The sequence below is a fragment of the Numida meleagris genome, chromosome 1 (assembly GCF_002078875.1).
Source record: "Numida meleagris isolate 19003 breed g44 Domestic line chromosome 1, NumMel1.0, whole genome shotgun sequence".
Taxonomy (NCBI): Eukaryota; Metazoa; Chordata; class Aves; order Galliformes; family Numididae; genus Numida; species Numida meleagris.
The window spans coordinates 116694722-116714074 of record NC_034409.1 but is presented as its reverse complement, the minus strand read 5'-3'; the positions used below and the strand labels follow the sequence as shown (position 1 = coordinate 116714074).

General features: G+C 38.8%; 1 protein-coding gene across 1 annotated transcript in view; it reads left to right on the top strand.

Moving 5' to 3' along the window:
* Positions 1-19353, top strand: part of PHEX (phosphate regulating endopeptidase homolog X-linked) — a 96725-nt gene that overhangs the window by 59730 nt on the left and 17642 nt on the right. The window contains exons 13-15 of the mRNA XM_021408898.1: positions 2265-2342; positions 3982-4085; positions 11169-11227. Coding sequence (XP_021264573.1) covers positions 2265-2342; positions 3982-4085; positions 11169-11227 — 241 coding nt within the window. The remainder of the gene's footprint in view (positions 1-2264; positions 2343-3981; positions 4086-11168; positions 11228-19353) is intronic.

Genomic DNA, 19353 nt, shown 5'->3' with positions numbered 1-19353 from the left:
TTATATGCCAAAATACAATCAACAATTTTTGATTGACAAAGTACTGGCTAAATCATGATTGAAATGGCATTGTACCGACAGAGTTAATACTTTTGGCAAGTTGCACTGTAAATTGTTCTTAAAATATTACTCTTCATCATATAAGTTAATTAAATAGATATGATGTAAATACCAAAGTGTTAAGGGGTCAATTAAGTAGATTCAACTCAGAGACTACTTCAAGTAATTCAGACGATGACTGGAACGCATGCAGAGCATTTGATCCACTGAATTCGTGTAAGCAGCTGACTTAATAGAAACTAAAACTGATGAGTTTTGCACTTTGCTTTATCTAGACTAGTATAACAACTGGGACTAAAATACTGAAAATGGAAAATGAAATTTTCCAGCCTCTTGCAAAAGTTCAGTCAGCTGGACCTGACAGCACCATCAGCAACAAAAAATAGATGCTCTTGATTATATACAAACTTGCAGATGTATTGTGCTCTCCTCTCTTTCCCTTTTTTTCCCCTCAGGCATTTAAACTATCTTGAAAGGCTGCTGTACCTTCTGGAAAACTGAGAAAACATTCAGCTGAGAGTTAATTTGGCTCATTTCATATTTCCTGTTCAGCATTTGTCTTCCATTGTTTTTTTTTTTTCCACTGGGGATATTTGCATGACAATGGGATCTTTCTTGCTTAAGAGTTCATCTGCTCCTGCTGCTAATTTCCCACCTGAAGTTGTAATCTTCTATTTGAGACATCTTAATTATCTCAACCGCAATTAATTGTGATGTCACAAGTGGAGGATTATGACTTTAGGTTGGAAATGAGATTGAGAAATTGAAGGAGTTTCAAGAAGCTAATAGGTTTTTCTTCTTGAAAATAAAATAGAAGAGAGTTTTTGTTAAACTGAGGCAGTCCCCTATCAGCTTTCTTACTGTTGTGGAACAAATGATTCTAATTCTTGCTGTCTTTGGTCTTCATGAGAGGCTTTGTTGTATGAGATGCTGTGGAGTGGAAAAAAAGGGCAAGGGTTTTATTGTGGAGAAAAGGGGACCTTCGCTTGAACTGCCATCTCATGCAGAAAGAGAGAAATAGAGGACAGGGGGCCACCGAAGAGGTCCAGGATCTGCTTGCAGATAGAACACAGTGTTGGTATGACTCTTGTTTGTTTAAAGCCCAATCAGTTTGTTGCATTTTGTATCTTGCAATATTCACTTGCATTTAGGCTTTTGACTTTCCAGACAATATTTGTGGAAGAGTTTTTTTTGTGAGGGATGGAGGAGAACCCAAAAACTTTGAGGAGAAATAAAGTTCAGCTTCCCAAAAACATAGGAAATGAAAACTTTGTGCTACCCTGATCCATCACAGCTTTAATTTATTCAATGGCTTTGTCACATTACACTTCTTTGTATGTCATCTTATCCTTTCATATTCTGCTTTTCTTTTGGAAATACACTGTTTTCACAGCAATGCTCTGTCTGGGTGACCTGCTGCTGGTTTTGTGAGGCCATTGCTAAAGTTGTTTATATCTTTATGAAGTGGCAATACTCATCTACAGCTGCTGTCAATTCACACCAGCATGTGTACATGGATTACACATAAACACTGGGACCAGTTCATGACTGAAAAGGAATAAGACAAAGGAAGGCTAAGTGTTGTATTTTAACACCCTTAATGATGTTAGGGAAAGGCTAAAGGCTGTAAATTAGAGGACTAAAAGTAGAGAATGAACTAAAGGTCAGCCAAGTGGTTTTAGGAAAGTGAAATGTCCATCAGAAAATTGTTCACCCATCCTCAGATGTAAAGGGAAGTGATCCTCAGTGAAATCATGCTGATTTGCTCTTGCTGGGATACAGGCTTAGCCACATCTGTGAACTTAATATATTTTAACACTTGGATGTGTACCAGCTGCTGGGCCATTTCCTGGAGTCTTCTGGAAAACACTGAAAAAAAGGCATTTGACCATTTGATTATCTCAGTTACTGGTAGAAAAGATCAGCTGTTAAGAGTAAGATTTTCGTTTTCAAACACATTGCTGTAATTCTGCAAAAACTCTGCAGGTGTCAACAGACCCACTGTGATAATCTGACCACGTTGTGAAGTGAAACTCATTTGTGGCACTGAGTTTACCTTGTAGGCAATTTGGTTTGAAGTTAAATTAAGATGCCCTCAGAGAGACATAATACTATCCAATGGAAAATAATGGGAAAAAAAGGTCATACACTGAGAAATGCTTATATCTGCCAATACTTACTTTCTTTTTTTTTTTTTTTCAAAGGCAAAAGCAGTTATGGCAAAAGTGGGTTACCCTCAGTTTATAATGAATGACACATATATTAATGAAGACATCAAAACAGTAAGTGTCAGACTTGCAGCTTTCTTCTTTTACATCTTGGGACCATTCTTGGCTCTCTTCTACTGCTGTCTAAAATCAAAGCCTTTCTTTTGTTTTGCCCGCATCTGGAGTTCCACTTGCTTGGTTATTTTTAAACATTGGGTTAAGCTCTAGTGCATAAAGCGTCAATGATGTGTTGAAGTGAGAGGGCCACCAGGCTTGCTGGCAGTAAAGTTTACATGGGTGCAAAGAACCTTCCAGCTACTAACCATTTTTCAGGTTAAAAGTAACCCAGCATAAATTTTGTATTTAGTTATAAAAACAAAACAAAAACATATTTCCTCAAGGTAACAGCCTTCAAAAAACTTAGTGCATCTTTTTTGTCTGAATTATCACAATTGGTGCCTATGCAGTGTAGGGTCTCTCCTCTTTCTCCAGGCTAGGAATTTTCTTAGCTTGTTGATATCATGTCTGCAGGCCCTAACCACTGTACAGCCCTACAGTTAGACATGCCGGACAAGGATACTGTTGGGGCCTCCTTCCTGAACCAGTATTTATTCAACCTAGTGACAGCCGGAAGGAAGATGATGAAGAATAACATATTTTGTCATTTTCCAAAGAAGTAATTGTGGCATATGTGTGATGAATTGTATTACCGCAAGTCACAGGCAAAGCAGAACCACAAATTCAATCTTGAACCGCTAACATCCAAGTAGGGATAGTGTTACGTTGCCAGAGAACGGGAAAGAGCACTAAAAGGAGGCATGATTTATTGAGGGTCCTTGGAAGAGCCAACTCTACAAGCTTAGTCCTTGCTCATGGACGAGTAGGGTTAGGTGGTGCTGTGAAGCCAGTGCAAAAATACAGAGGATGCAACCAGCTTTGCCACTTAGGGTACGGAATTACTTGCCCAGACAAGTGGTTATACCTAGCAAAATAATAATAATAATAATTGTTAATCACTGTTGGAAAAACAAACAAACAAACATTTAAATCTGATGTATAACCCCCTCACAAATCCTGGTATTGCTTTAAACTGACGACAGGGATTTCAGCTGGATTTATAAAACATTAAAATACCTTTTTCTTGCATGGTTAGTTGCGTGCATGGGTTGCTAATAGATTTGGAGGCTTGTGGGAACATGGAACCCTATGGCTGTATGAGTTAAGGCGAGGAATGGTAAAAACCTGTGAAAAAGCAGCAGAATCCTCCAAGGGCGCACAATACAAAGCATCTGCAATGAAATGCAAAACAAACAGAGAAAAAGAGGTTTTGTTACTGTCTTAAAAGTGGTTTTAAAATGAACTTTTAAAAATGAGGATAGACCTGTTTCCTTACAGAAAAGAGGCTGCCTTATAATAGCCATAGATACATGCAGTCTGCAATTTGTCACTGGGTACTTCTGATTTCCTCAGCTGCATCTGCACAGGTGAAAGCTTTTCTAATATTCCAGTCCCTTGTGTAAATCCATTCATGATCCATTTTTAAACTAACATTAGAAGATATTTATTCTTCCTACCAAGTGTGGAAATTTCATTTGTTTTGATCATGTCTAAAAAAAAAAAATTATTATTTTTTTAATTAAAAAGTTCTGATTGTTTCTTCAGCTCTTGTTTGCTTGGACATGTTCTGAAAAATATCTGTGCTTTGCCTATACAGCTGAAGTTTACAGAAAGTGACTATTTTGGCAATGTATTACAAACTCGCAAATATGCAGCCCAATCTGATTTCTACTGGCTTAGAAAAGAAGTTCCAAAAACAGAGTGAGTAGACAAAAGATAAATTTTCATACTCTTTTAACAATGTTTTAATTTATAGTATTTAATTTATACAATTTCACTTTAATAGAATTGTAGGCGCAGCAACATATTGCAATAAAAATGCTTATGGGCAAAAAAAAAACCCAACAGTTATTCAGCAACTCCTGTGGATATTTTTATCACAGAATTGCTTTTTTCATTAAGTTCTAGATATTCCTATTTTGATGCATAATAGTCATATGCTTGCAGCTTAAACTTTTAATTTAATGAAAAAAGGAGTAATTGAATCTCAGTTAAAAGTGGATTATGTCTCTTGGTCACAGTTAGAATTTGGAATGGTACAGCAGGGATTTATGAAATAAATTTTCTATGAATGGAACCATTATCAAGAGGTAATGTTATTATTATTAGTAGTAATCAGCACTGTTAGTTACCTGCTGTTGATAGCAATGATATGGACTAAGACATGATTTAATTTACATATGTTATATTTATTTATTTGTAAACCTGAGAATACAAATTGTGTCACATACAGTCATCAAATACATGAAAGAATCAGTCTCTCTTCTTACTGGTGGGTATTCAAATCCTTTAAGTGCAAATTAAAGCCTAAACAGAAATTAATTACTCTAATCATGCTACTTAAAAATGACTCCTCCTGCATGGAGACCTTGAAATCAGTGTGGCTGCTTAGCTCCTGTGATGCAATTTCCTTATGGTCCCAGAAATTCTTGCTCATACTGAACTGTATCTTGTTTTGAGGATGGTAGAGGGTGCCAGCAGGAGAGGCACAGCCTGTGCCTCCTGAAGGTTTTGTAATTTGGTCCTGTGTACTCGAGGGGCTGTTTGTAGCTTAATTTTAATGGTGAGTTTTACCTTCTTGTCTAACTTCCATCAGTCTGAGGTACGACAAAGCTGGCCTTAAATGTATCTGATCTTTCCACATTTTGACTATCAGACCACTTCTTTTTGATGCTTTTGTTTCTCTTTCTGTCTTTCTGTCTTTCTGTCTTTCTGTCTTTCTGTCTTTCTGTCTTTCTGTCTTTCTGTCTTTCTGTCTTTCTGTCTTTCTGTCTTTCTNTCTTTCTGTCTTTCTGTCTTTCTGTCTTTCTGTCTTTCTGTCTTTCTGTCTTTCTGTCTTTCTGTCTTTCTGTCTTTCTGTCTTTCTGTCTTTCTGTCTTTTCTTTCTCCCTTTTTGTTTTTTTTAAGCCTGTATCTTTCATTGAACTCCACAGATCATTGGTCTACACTGAAGCTTGACACTGTGTTAATAGAGAATTACCCTTGGGGATTGTTTGTTTTCTTTTTTTCCTCTTTTTCTTAGTTAATTAGCTTTTAGCAAAATATTTACATTTAGAGATAGATATTATAAAATGATCCATGCTGTGGACTGATAAATAAGGAAAAGAGTATATAAATAAATAAGTTAACGCCTAGTCTTTACTACCACCATATTACCTGCAAAAGTGAAGCACTATATTCATTTAGCAGACAGTGCAGATTTCTCGGCAATCAAAATGGACTCTTTCATCAGCATAATTGACTATATGGAAAATCAAAGTGTTTGTTCACTTAGAACACCAAGGAAGCACTGTCATGGGACAGACGGAGGAGCTGAGAAGGCAAAGGAGTTCAATAAAGAGGAACGTGGATTTCAAAGTGGAAATAGTTATTCTGGAAATACAACAGTTTTGTAATCTAAGAAGCAGAAAAAAGTCTCCCAAACCAGAAGTATTTTACAAAATTCTTTCTCCTATGTTTTGCTCCCTCCTGACCTAGTGGTCACCTGGCTGAGTGAAAAGGAATGGGGAGGACTCAGGTGTGGTGTTGCTCTGGCTATGGATGGAGGGATGCACGGGGACACATTTCATGCTGGCTGTTGCTGAGGAGATGTGATGTTGTACTGGGGTGCCCAGGGGCTGGATACCCTGAAGGCACGCCAGTCACAACACCTGCCTCAGATACTGGCCATGATCCCAGCAGCTGGGTGGGGAGCTGGCTTTTGTCTTCACAGCTAGCTCTTTCAAACCAGAGGGTAAGTGCTAGTATCAGGAGAGAGATGTACCTGAGGGATTTGTGGCAGCAGCTGAAGAATATGATGCCTGAAGCAGTGCCAGTTGGATGGACAGGGCTAAATGGAGGTGGCAAGGCTGGAAAGGGAGAGCATGGGAGGGAGGAGACCAAGCGTGAAGGCAATTACCTTAATCCAGGTGAGACATGACTGGAACAGGAGGAGGTGAAAGGCAGCACATGGGGAGGTGATGGCAGTGTGGAAGGGAGAGACAGAGGAGAATCAGGGTTTTGGTGGCATTTATTTATCCATCCTTGGAACCATATATGTTAATGTGTGTAAATACTCATGTACATAAAAACAAACATCTTTTTAACAGTGATTGAATCTATGCTTCCCAATGCCTATAGCATACTTGCACATAATAAGAAGTTAGAGAACTTTCTGAGCATCTCACTTCATTATTATCATCTTTTTCCTTTGAAGTCAGGAAATCTCAAAGATTGTTTCACTCAGCTCTCCATGCTGGAGTTGTAGGCATCTTGTAACCCTGCTGTAGGACACACAGGAAGTGATCCTGGATTTTCTGCAGGACTTATTTCAATTTTTCAGTCACACACTGTTGTCAGTTCTGGCCCTTGGTTCGCTGCCGAGAAGGGCAGCTTTGAGATGTGCTGGGTTGGATGTGGTTAGGGACACCACAGAAACCGCTCAAAAAAGGAAAAGCAGCCACAGAAGATGCTGGACAGGCTCTTGACTGCCGGAGGGCTCTGAGCTTAGAAATACTGTGAGTGGGCCTGCTCTGGAGAGGAGGGGCTGGATGGAGCCTAATGGAGCCTTTTCCTGACCTCTGAATCTCAGTTTAAGCAGTGATGTGGTACTGGAGGCCACAACTGTCCTTATTGCTTCCCCAGACCTGAGGGAGACAGATGGCAGCCTAACCTGGGAGGCTAATGCTCTATTTTTATGCACGAAAATGTATAAATTTGGCTAACAGTGTGAACAGGAAATACACTCTTCAGAGTTACCTTGAAGATGACTTCCCCTTTAGTAGATTTTTTTTATTGCCTTTTCTTATCTTTTGAGGAGATTTTCCAGATTCCAGCTTCATTAGCAACTCTGTACCAGAGTGATTAACTCAAAAAGTTGAGGAAATAAATTGCAACTTCAGTTCATGCTTTGCCGAGAATTATAGAAATAAGCTTTTCCGTGCATGGTAAGGATTCCCAGTCAACACTTCACGTGATTGACAACATAGCGCGCTATGTTCTCAACTCAGGAAGGAAGATATGCTGAAGAGAGCATAACACATAGCATAAGCAAGTGTAACACAAGCCTAACAGAGTACCTGCCTCAGTTGTTATTTCAGTGAAAGATTTTTTCCGCAAGAGATCTCAGATTTACAAGTATAAAGTCTGCCGCGTTATGTTTTGACTGCTGCAGAATTTGATAGGTAATGTTACAGGACTTCACTCACAGCTGTTCCTCTTTCACATGCTAATAAGAAAAGGAAACAGTGAAAGCAATTAGTCTGTAGTTAATGGGAGCTTAGATTTTGTTATGCCTGTCTTTTCTATACTTCTGATAATAGAACAAATGCACAGACGTAACTAGATCTAGAGCAAATGCCCAGGCAACCTGACTTCCAACAGGAATGTGAGAGCTATTTCTAAATTTGCTTCACCTTAAAATTTAACACTGACAGCTATTTATTACAGCTCCTCATATACTAATTTGATGTATTATTAGTTAAGGGCAATGAACCTGGTGAGGGGTCTGGAGTGGCTTCTTATGAGGAGCGGCTGAGGGAACTGGGATTATTTAGTCTGCAGGAGTCTCAGGGGTGACCTTGCTGTTCTCTACAACTGCCTGAAGGGAGGTTGTACTGGGGTGGGGGTCGACCTCTTCTCCCATGTGACTACCAATAGGATGAGAGGGAATGGCCTCAAGTTGCCCCAGTGGAGGTTCAGGTTGGATATTAGGAAATACTTCTTCTCTGAAATAGTGGTCAGGTGCTGGAATGGGCTGCCCAGGGAGGTGGTGGAGTCACTGACCCTGGAGGTGTTCAAGGAATGTTTAGATGTTGTACTGAGGAGTGTGGTTTAGTGGGAAATGTTGTTGATAGGTGTATGGTTGAACTGGACGATCTTAGAGGTCTTTTCCAACCTTGGTGATTCTATGATTAAGGTCTGCTACTGAAGGCTCAGTTGTTTCAAGGAACTCACTGAAAAATGCTGACAGATTTGAGGTGAAGTTGTTCATCTTGTCGGAAGTGGTCTCTGTTATTTCTGTTCTTTTGTGGAAAATGCTTTCTAAATCTTCTTGAGGATGGCTTGGAATGGTACAACAGAATGCTGGAGTGCAAATATGCTCTTTGCCAGAGCGTCTAAATGTCAAACATGTAATTCAACAAGTATATTCTGCTTGTCGCTTGGAAACTCTTTCCTTTGTGACTCCTTGGTATAGCTTCCTATCTGCTTGAAAATGTAACAAATTTCATACTGAGTTGTTCCTGAGGCCTTGTTGTGTAACAGTTACTTGGAAAGAACATAGGACAATTTTACACTGAGAAAAATGAGACTGCTATTGGTCTGCGGCTTATACCACGCCCAGGAGACAAGATGGGCTCTGCTGTAGCAATGGTAGATCATGAAGGAAGGAGTAGTCTTGGGATAGAGATGTTGTGATAAGACTCAGTAACTTGTCTACAAGCTACGAGCTAGGTTCATAGGTATCAAAGTGTGGCCAGCAGCAGTGTGATGTCCTTGGTTTCTTTCAGGCTAAGTGAGGTGTTTCTGTGGTGAAAAATACACATATCACTATGGTTAGGTCCTCACCCAGTAAAAACAGATTTAGACATTTACTGTTAGAGAGGTATTGCTTGCAGACTTGTACTGTTAGAGAGGCACTGCTTGTCAGTGAAGAGCTCTTCAACCGCAGCTTGAGGTATTTCCTATCCTGAATGAGATGTGGTGAGCCTAGTGTGGGCCCCGTAACTGCAACAGCAAAGAGGATGGAGAGGAGATCAAAGCACATCAGTCTGTTTTGAAGTGTAAGTTATCTGCCTCAGGCCCTTGATCCTGTGACTGAAAATGAGGGAACCCTGTAAGACACGCACTGTAATACGGATTTATTAAAAGGGAATATTTGTGGTTCAGAAGCCTTTTTCATGCTTAAAAGATGCTGTTCAAGGGAATAGAAGGGATGTTTTAAGTGGAATAAACTGACAGAGTAAGGTGGAAGTTGCAGTGCTTTTTGTCTTTGCTCTAACTTCAGTGAAATCCAAATTAAAGTACTGAGTGTTTTAGATGGGTCCCTCTGAGGTCTCCTTGTCAAAAAGTGATAAGTCTTCCAGAGCTACTGCTAAACCAGAAGAGCAGGTACCACTGCACAGGTGGCTGGCTGGAATCCTTAACAATTCAGCTCATCAGTTTTGTGAACAAATGTGAAATTAAAATGTAGCAAATTACAGCCCGTAATTTATTATTTTTTTTCCCTTCATCATAGGCATTCTTTCTTAAATACTTCATTATCTCATTACATTACTTCTAATGTTTCGTTCCTTTATTAAGGAGAAAACAGAAACCACAACAAAATAAACAACCTCCCCCTGCTCCTCCCCTTCAGCATCTCCTAATAAACAGAAATGGGAGAATTATCTGTGGCAATTAGAGACTCTAATGTGATGGATGGTTAAGATGTTTACATGACATCACACTTGGCTTTCCTTGGTTACTTTTTCTAGTTGCTGCATTGTGAAATAAGCTTTGAACATGAGAGAAGCAGATAAATTTATGGATCAAAGAGAGAATGCTGCCATTCTGAAACTCTCCCATTTGCTGCATGGTTTTCGTGAGGACATGAGTTGCCAGAAAAACAGGCAGGATCTGCAGATAACTTGTTCATTTGATGGTGCTATTTTAAAGCACAAATCATGGACTTGAATGTCACCAGCATCACACATTTTCCATGTTCTTATAGATCTTCCTTTGCCTTGCTCATTGTTGTGCAGCTGCCATCTCTTCTCTTTGAAAGAAAATTTCCAAAGCATTTGTGTTACATTCATTACTTTTGAGCCTTACAAAACTTCTGAGTAATGTAAAGACATCAGGATTTTCCTTTTTAGACATTTATTGCAGTTGTTTCTAATTTATTATGAATTAACGACTAATTCTCATTATCTTTATTACTTTAATTTTCTCTTAGTTCTTCATTATAAAAGTGTAAGGTGAAATCTTGGGCTCATTGGAGTCATAATTTCCTCAGAGGGGATTTGGATTTTGTTGAAGTCTACTGAGATTTTTCCACTCATGTGGGTGAAATCACTGCTAATACAGATGAGCTTAGTCTAAGGAGCTCCATAAATCCTGTTTGCATTTCAGATCAAGGTTTCCTTCCAGTAGGTTTGGAAAATCTAACTCTGAGAATAAATGTTTATATTCCTTGTAAAATTTGTTTTGCTTTGCAAGATGTCTGTTTGTTTATGGGCATGCTGATATCCATGTTTGCTGAGCAGGGTACAGACAGAGAAGCCATTTATTTCAGACTTAGGTTCCCAGAAAGGACCTGCCCATGCTGTTGGCATCATCCTAATTGTACAAGTAGCTGCGCAGCAAAGAGTCTGAAACCACTCCAGGTGCTTAAAAATGCTCTCCTCTAATTTCAAGAGGGAGATTCTCCATACATGTTTGAAAGACGGATATAATAGAACTGAAGAGAGTTTTTACAGCTGCTATCAGTGTTGTACCTCTGTTGGGTGAAGTCAGGACTTCAGTTTATCAGCACAGCAGACCTCATGGGCACAGCTGTCACGTAGAAGTACAACAGATTCTGCAACAGGAAGCTTAGCAGTCACTGACTATGTGCACTTAAATTAAAGCCATTAAACAACAGATTTCAGTGTTCCAGAAACTGTAAGTAGCACATGTTGAACTGGAGAAATAATTAAACTTTAATGAATCCTAGATCTTTTACATTTTTGCATCTTTCCACTGAGTTAACTTTTTATCTTTGCTCATTGTATTCAGAGAGATGTTGAGGTGTACTGACATGATTTTTTTCTGCTCTCACTACAGGTGGTTTACGAGCCCAACTACTGTCAATGCTTTTTATAGTGCATCCACCAATCAGATCAGTGAGTATCTGAATTCTGAGCTTGCTTTTAAAGTGTCTGTTTGGAAAATGTACGTATCAAGCTTCACACGATATCTGTACAGTTTGTGCGAAAGTGACTATCAGGTGTGATGAAAATCAGAAATGCAGGCATAGTAAGACATCTTTAGTTAGAGGATAGTTTTGGAAAAGCCAGGGCTCCACAAATCGGAATTACTGCTGTTTAATAAGTTACTCCATGTCAGCTGATTTGCAGTAACTGCTTATGTACACTCTGTCCGTTGCAAGTGTGAAAGAAAAAATTAGCTTAAATCACTTCTATTAAAGTTGATATCATTTTCTATTTTCTGTTTGCTGCAACAAAAAGACACGCATGTACGCTGCCATAAATAAGCAGTAATAGGTAATAGGAATTAAGTGATAGGAATTCAATTCACTAGTATTAGTAAATATGCAGCAATAAACACGATTAGACAAAACTGTGATGTAGACCAGAGAACCTAAGAAGTGATCTCCAGTGGAGTTTTTCAGTATCTTCCAATGACGAGGAGAGGTATCTGTAGGTAACTGCTAGTATCTGCTCTTCCCTTTTTCTGTAAACAATTTTTTGCCTCCAAATTTAAATTCTTTTGTGTCTAAGTGAGCTCATTTGTAAAGCAAGCATGATAATTAAGCAGATCTTTTGATTAAAATTGGTTCTAGCCCTAGACTGCTCCACTTTAACTAGAGGACTGCCATCATTAAGCAGCCATGTTTTTGTCTATCGTCAAAGTGAACTTTTGAGGCGGGTTTCACTGGGTTGATCAAAGCTCTAAAGTACATCTCAGAAACGACAGTTGGTTTTCCTGCTAAACTGAGCACTGGCCACCACTGCTCTTTTAGATGTATTGTGTGGATGTAGAGGATACTGTCAGTGCAAAATGAGAGCTGTTGCTGTTACATCTTCTTCAATGTGAGATCCTTTCAAGTTTCAGCAGCATTCATCTCTCCCAGCCTCCCCACCATGGCACATTAGAGAAAGCTGCAGTGAGAGGCTGGAGCTTCTGAAGCTAAATTTCACACTTGCTGTGTCATGAAACAGAGGGCTGTCAAACATAACTTATCTGTCACAGGTGTAGAGATGACTGTGTTTTGTATCATAACTGCAGACTGTCTCATACTGCTGGCATTTGACCTTGAAGTTTGGATAGTGCTGCTCACTGTCCTTTTAAGACTGTTCCTAAGAGGAAAAGGGTTAAGGTTTTACAAATTTCTGAACAAATACTACATTTGCAATAAAAATGACATGAAATAGGAGGGGAGGCTTGAAGAAAGGCACAGCGCAAGTGGTCTTCCACCACTGACCAGTGTGTTTTGCAGAAGACATGGCTCCTGTGAGATATAGAGGGAACGTGCTTGGGTCTGAACCTGCTGATAAATATTTGTCATATCACTACCAAATTCCCATTAATGCTGCTGGGAGAGAATTGTGGCGCATGAGACTGAACTTAGCAATTGTAAGCATGCTGCTGTTGTAGGCTGTAGGGCAGATCTCACACCCAGGAGTTGTTGTCTTATCACTGTGCAGCTGTGTCCTCAGTAGTAATCCACAGCAAATTCTGCAGGGGCTAGTGATGTGCTGTGAAACCTGTGTCCTTCATAAACGCCTAGCTAAACAACATTAAAAATGCTCTTAGAAGAAGAAAATCATTTGAGAACAAAAATAAGCACGAGCTCTAACAAGTTAAATGTAAAGTGGGGATATAACAAGACCACAAAGGTTGGAGGAGCACCTTTCTAAGAGTATAAGAACTAATAATAAAACTTTTTTCAAATACACTGAAAGAAGAGTCCTTAAGGCATAAAAATAATGTAATTCTCTGTATTGGAAATATAAGCATGAGATAATATTCTCTCAGGTATTCCAAAGAAACTTTTTGACAAAATATGCCAAACAACCAAAGTTATCACTTACACTGGCCATTGCATAGGCAGAATAGGTGTGGCAAATGTCAAACCCTTTTCTTTGCAAAAGAGCATCCAGAGAGATCTAATAACATGCAGAAAAAAAATCATTCTAGCACCTATGTGAAGGAAACTGGCCATAACAAAGAAGAGTATGAACAAACAAACAAAATGGGAGGGAAGAGTCAATGTGACTTAATTTTTGCTTTTGCTTTAGAAAAGAATCATGCTTCCTTACTCTATTACAGCTTTTTGGAATTAACTTGTAAATGAGCTTGATAAATCATGTTTATTTCTATGGAACAATTTTCATGAGGTTGTTTCCCAGTGCTATTAATTAGAAATTGTCATGGGACAAGAAAGAAGGTCCTTCCATAAATAATGACTAATTAGAGGTGAGAAAAGGGGGTAGGAACAAATTAACTGCTTTCAAAATATTTGGAGGAATGTATTACCAGAAGGTCTGTGTTGGTCACTTTATTAGGAAACAATCAGAAAAAAAGAGTGTTCTCTCCTGAACAAAGGAACAGACAGATAGAAACTGATTCAGGAGGACAGATCCCTCTGCTGCTGATTGCTGAAGGTGTAACTGTCTACTGGCAGAACTGCCTCATAGATTCCCAGTGTCCTTTCCCTATACCTTTCCCTATACCAGAACAGTTGGTTGCCACTGGAGAGCAGAGAATGAGCTAGGCAGGCTCTTTGTCTTCTTGAGTGCTCTTGCTCTTCAGTGACCAAGCTAGATTTTAGTGTGTTCAAGGCCCATCTACTTCTGCTCTTGGTAAGTGAATCTACTAAGAAGCAGTATTTGAGAAAAGCAAATTTTGAAATGCATAATGCAAATCGTTTCTGGAAAGAAGCTTCTACATTAACTGGAAAGGTCTTGGTTGCAAAGTTGATTCTAAGAATTAAGATACCTCAATTTGGAAACAGAAATGTACTATGTGATATTATCAGCATAACCACAGCAACTACAAACTCGATTAGTCACTGAGGGCTTCATGAAACAATTTAGAGAAAAGGCACTGTTTGTTCCTTGAACTGAGGATTCTGAAAAGGAGCTGCCGTCAGGAACCTGCAGAAGTGGAGGAGAATGTGGCAGTTCTGATCACTTCTAGGAAGATGCTTCTGTTTTGCACAGGGAGGTCTCTAGCATGCTCCTGGCAATAGGATAATAAATTCTCTTGTCACTATAATCTGTTACTGACAAAAGCGTTACATAACAAATTGCAGTAATCTTCATACAATCTTCATATAAGGGCAAGTTGTTAGAGTTTTCAATGGCATCTTGACTACCCAATTGCTTGAAAGAAAAGGTCTTTCTTCACTGAAAGTGAAAATTAATGGACAGTAGAAACTAGATGACTTAGAAAATGGCTAGATTTGGGAGAATACAGCAAAATATCAATATGCAGAGATTGTAATGAATTCTGCCATGCTTCAGTGCAAACATCCTTTATGTTTGCTATTACTTCTTTTCATTTTCATTAGTAAATTATTGATAACTTGAATGTCCAACAATTCTGTTAATATTTGCAAAGGAGAAATAAGTATCAAGGTAAGATATGCTGCAAAGACCAAATTTATAAAACATGTTACATGTAATTTATCTTCTTATTAAAGTTTACTTCTGATGCTCTCTATACATGAGTTCTGCTTATTTCCAGTTTTTTTCCAAAGTGCCTTAGATTAACAATGATGCTTGTTTATATTGGCTGTTACTTGCCTAAATTCTAAATGTAATTTTCTTAGCATTTGCTAGTCGATTTCCCTTCAATTATAGGTACTTAATAAGGACAACAGGCACCTATCATTGCCTTTAGATGTCACAGAGGTATCTAAGTACACTTCATAAAATCTAAGCAGCATGAATGCTATCTTTTTTAATTATGATCACTGGAACACAAAAACACTTTCCCAATGAGAGTGTTTATTTTAATGAGCTCCAGAGCAGCCAATAAATACATGCTGAAAATGGATACAAGTGATGATCAAAGTACGCTAGCGTACTTCTGTTGAAGAAAAGGTTTTATTTCATTACAGTACTGAAATATTGGTCCTTGAATACGTGAAGGGTAGAAGAGAACTGCTCATTAGACATTTGGTGTATTTAGTTTTCCATTCCAAGTGTAGATATGCATGTCTCTGGAATTTGTCAAAAAAGTAACATCTGTGGGATGTGAACAGTAATGAGAAGTGGATTTACAGTGAACAGAGGAAAATAAGCAACACTGTCTATGAGGTATGAGCCTGAATAGATGTATCAGATAATTAAATACTGTTGATATTATCTCTGTAAGTTTATACCTATGCTTCCTCGAAGTCGTATTCGCTTGTACTGTGGTTCTCTAGCGAAGGTCAAGAGGACCCTTTTGAGAACAGCTTCATTACATCTTAGAGGAAGAAGATATAATCTAAAACAGAATCTTGAAATTATGTTCAAATTAGCAACCATAGAGAAAACCACAGATGAGAGCTCGTATTAGGCAGTAAGTATCATCTTTATAGAAAGCGGCATGCAGACATTGATGCTGGCAGCTGGCTGATGCCGTGAGTGTCAGGGGCAAACTCTTATCTCGCCTGTAGCCAGGCAAGCACTGGCAAACAGCACATGGTGCTGTGGCCAGCGGGGGATCAGGGGACTCCACATAGCACCGCTTTTTCTTCCCTTAAGAGCTGGACTAATTGGAAGGTTATTGATGAAGTAGTTTTAAGTGCTCCATTAGTTTCCAGGAGGTTAATGAACACAACAGATACGGACTGAATACTTTCTGAGTCCTGTTATTAAGTAAGCTTTAAGTGTTCTTAAGTGAACCCTCATCTTCAATTTTTCCAATTTACTAATGGCCAGTATTCTCTGTTATTTAATTACAGTCATAGGTGAGATGGTGCGTGATCCTTACACTCATTTCTTATTTCTTCTTCCTAAAATTCTTACATATAAATGTTTAAAATAGGAGTTTTTTTTCCTGAGTATTTTATTTTTTCAATCTGAGGAATCTGGAGAGTTGTTGCCTTCGAAAAACATGTTTCTTAGTCCCTTTGCACACAGTACTCCTCAGCCCCCCACTAACTGTCATTTCTGTTTCATGATCAGCAATGGTCTGCTTTTGTCAGGTGAAGTGGAAACAGAGCCACAAATTGAAACAAAGGTTGCTGAGTCCTCTCCTTTAAGACCACCATTTCTCTTTATTAATGAATGTATTCACTACTAATCAGAAAGCTACACTTTTTATTCGCTCACAGTCTGAAACAGTCACTGTGCTGCACACAATGCATGTTTTCCATCCTTTTTGTCCACAAGATAAAACTGGAAGTTAGGTATAGGATTTAGTTCAATGTTATGTCAGAGTGTTTGATCCTAATCACCTCCATATAGGTAGGCCAAAGCTATCTGAGATGCTTTACAGTACACTGAGACAGGACTTGCAGGAGACCTTGTCTCACCAAGACTGGCAAAATGCATGTCCCAGGAATGACATGCAAAAGTGTATCAAAAGGCACTGGGAAAAGATTCAGTATGGAAACAGCTCCCAGCCTATGGAGCCATTTTAAAGAAATGTATCCTACCTTTAATACTGTTTTTAGATAACTAAACAGCACCCTCATAGTTTTCATGTTTAATTCCTTCTGTGTACTCACAGTCCTTTGCTTACTGACCAGCACTTATTCTTCTGCTTACATCTTATCCATTTAAAACTCTCAATCTGAATTCATTCAATGACACTTGAAAAAAAAGTTACAGTTTTTAAACTCATCAGAGAACAGCTCGTACAATAATCAGCAGAGAGCCCTGTATGCCACACAGCTCTGCACAGCTGTCTCCCACATCTGCTATTTATGTGCTGGAATCACCAGCTTGTCAGAAGTTGCTTTAAACAAACCAACTAATTCTTGGAAATTGTAGATGCACTGACTTTGAATGAGGCTTCGCTAGATCTTTTCTTAGTTAAAAATATATGCAATATAAATGAATAATGCAATTAAACTATGTAACTTTAATTCATATTTAGATTTGAACTCCAAGTTTCTTCATGATTTGGTGAGCCATCTCAATTGGTTTTAGTTTACTTCATCCATTATGAGTTTGCATAGCTACAGTGAACTACTAGACGAAATGTCATTGTGTCTCTCTGGAGAAGTAACACTATTCCCTTGAGTCTCAGGTTGTTCATCTGCGCAATATGTATAATACCAGATGGTATATAGCTAGTAAATTGATTCATTAATAGCAGGAAACCAACATAAAACTGGGGGGGAAAAAAAACGGAAAAAAAAACAATGACACAACAACCACAAAACAAACTAAACAAAAAAAACTCAGTTTCGACTTTGAAATATATTCCTACAAACTTCACAGCACCGTGCTGGGGAGAGAGGCTGAAAATTGATATAATGGATAAAGGGGATCTAAATGCATTCAATTAAGTCCTGTCCAGGTGAACGGCTATGTCAGAGCTTCAGGATAAGCATAAATTCATACTGAAGTAGTTAAAGTAAGCCAGATCTGCTCCACTGCTTGAAATGCTCCCATGGTTCAGAGAAATAAGATGAACAGCAGTAAAGTACAGCAAAAAATCACTTTCCAAGCACCCAGACACGGGGGTTAGAAAAGACAAAGCCTACCTGAAGATGAATCTGGTGAAGAATCCAAAAGAAAGATCTAAAGAAAGTCTAGGGAAAATGTGGGCCCAGTGCTGAATGGCTCAGGGGACCTGGTGACAAATGACATGAAAAAGATTGAAGTGCTCAGTCTTGATTGACTCACTCTTTACTGGTAAGACTGACTTTCAGAAATGTCAGAGACCAGAGGGAAAGTCTGGAGCAAGGAGATTTACCCTCTGTGGAGGAGGAGTAGGCTGGGGAATGGTGTCCCTGTTCACTGCAGGGGAATTGGACTAACTGACCTTTAAGGGTCCCTTGCCACTCAGACGATTCTATGATTCTATAAACAATGCATTCGTATCTCCACCTGAAACACATACAAGTGCAAATGCACTATATGAGCCTGTATGTGGGCAAAATCATTCCAGCTCCTTACGAGACCTTGATACCCTCTTGATGTGGTGGAAGGCACATAGCTGTGTGCCAGGACTGTGTAATCCCTAGGTATGATTTATAGGGGATTGCGTTACTTTGGATCACACCATCTCCACTATGGTCTCATTTCTTCATTTTGTCCACAGTTCTCTCATCTGCTTTTGGGAGAGAGGACCATTCAGGGGTTAGTGGACTCTAACATTTCTTTCATTAAGTAATATCTTTTACATGTCCAGTAGTCTTTACTGAGATTTGAAGTTTGGAAGGAAGCATGCAATCTAGTTCAGACTCTTACTGCCAAATGGTACTTAGCACAGGAAGTCAATGACAACCTATAGCAGTCACAAAATGCCTGTGAACATGACACTGAAGGTTCAGGTCATGTGAACCAACTTGGATAAGCAATGAGATGAATGAATGCAGATTCAATCCTGTTAGAATATTGTATGTTCCAACGCGGTACAGGGGAGTGCTGTTTACTTACACCAATGTGCCACAGCCCTGTTCTTGAATAATTCTGTTGGCCTTTGTATTTTGTTCTCTAAACTTATCAAACCTTTTCATCAGGATGTGCCAGTGTACCATTACTATGAGATGCTTTAAAACACATGTAGTAAATACTCAATACCCTTCTGTGTGTGCTGGGAGGCAAGGAGAATTAGATCAGGAAAACTTTGTCCTTGACATTGGTAAAATTGTGTTTTGTAGCACTGGAAAAGCAATTCAAAATGTGCCTGAAAAAAAAACAACAAACAGCATCTGCAGAAAAAAAGTACTCAGAAAATAAGTTTGAAAACGACACATTTTTTAAACAAATCACAAATTGGTGGTCAAGGCAGACAGGGAGAAGCAGTGGGAAAAAGCAGATGGCCAGAAGGACATAAGACTATCATTTGATGTGAATTACACTCAGAATATCGCGTTTAAAGACCGTGGAAAGAAAGGACAAATCTTGCCTGAACACTTATTAAAAAATCCTTGTCCTATTTGTTGATAAAAAAACTGAATAGGGTCAAATCAAGTGAATCTGATTTTTGTTTTGATGTGAGTAGCTAGGCGATTTCTTCACGAAGGTGAAGCAGAGATTCCTGGGAAAATAAGTGAATCATCAGAGAATCACTGACAAAGAGATGCCCACGTGGGGTAACCTCAGAAGCAGATGTA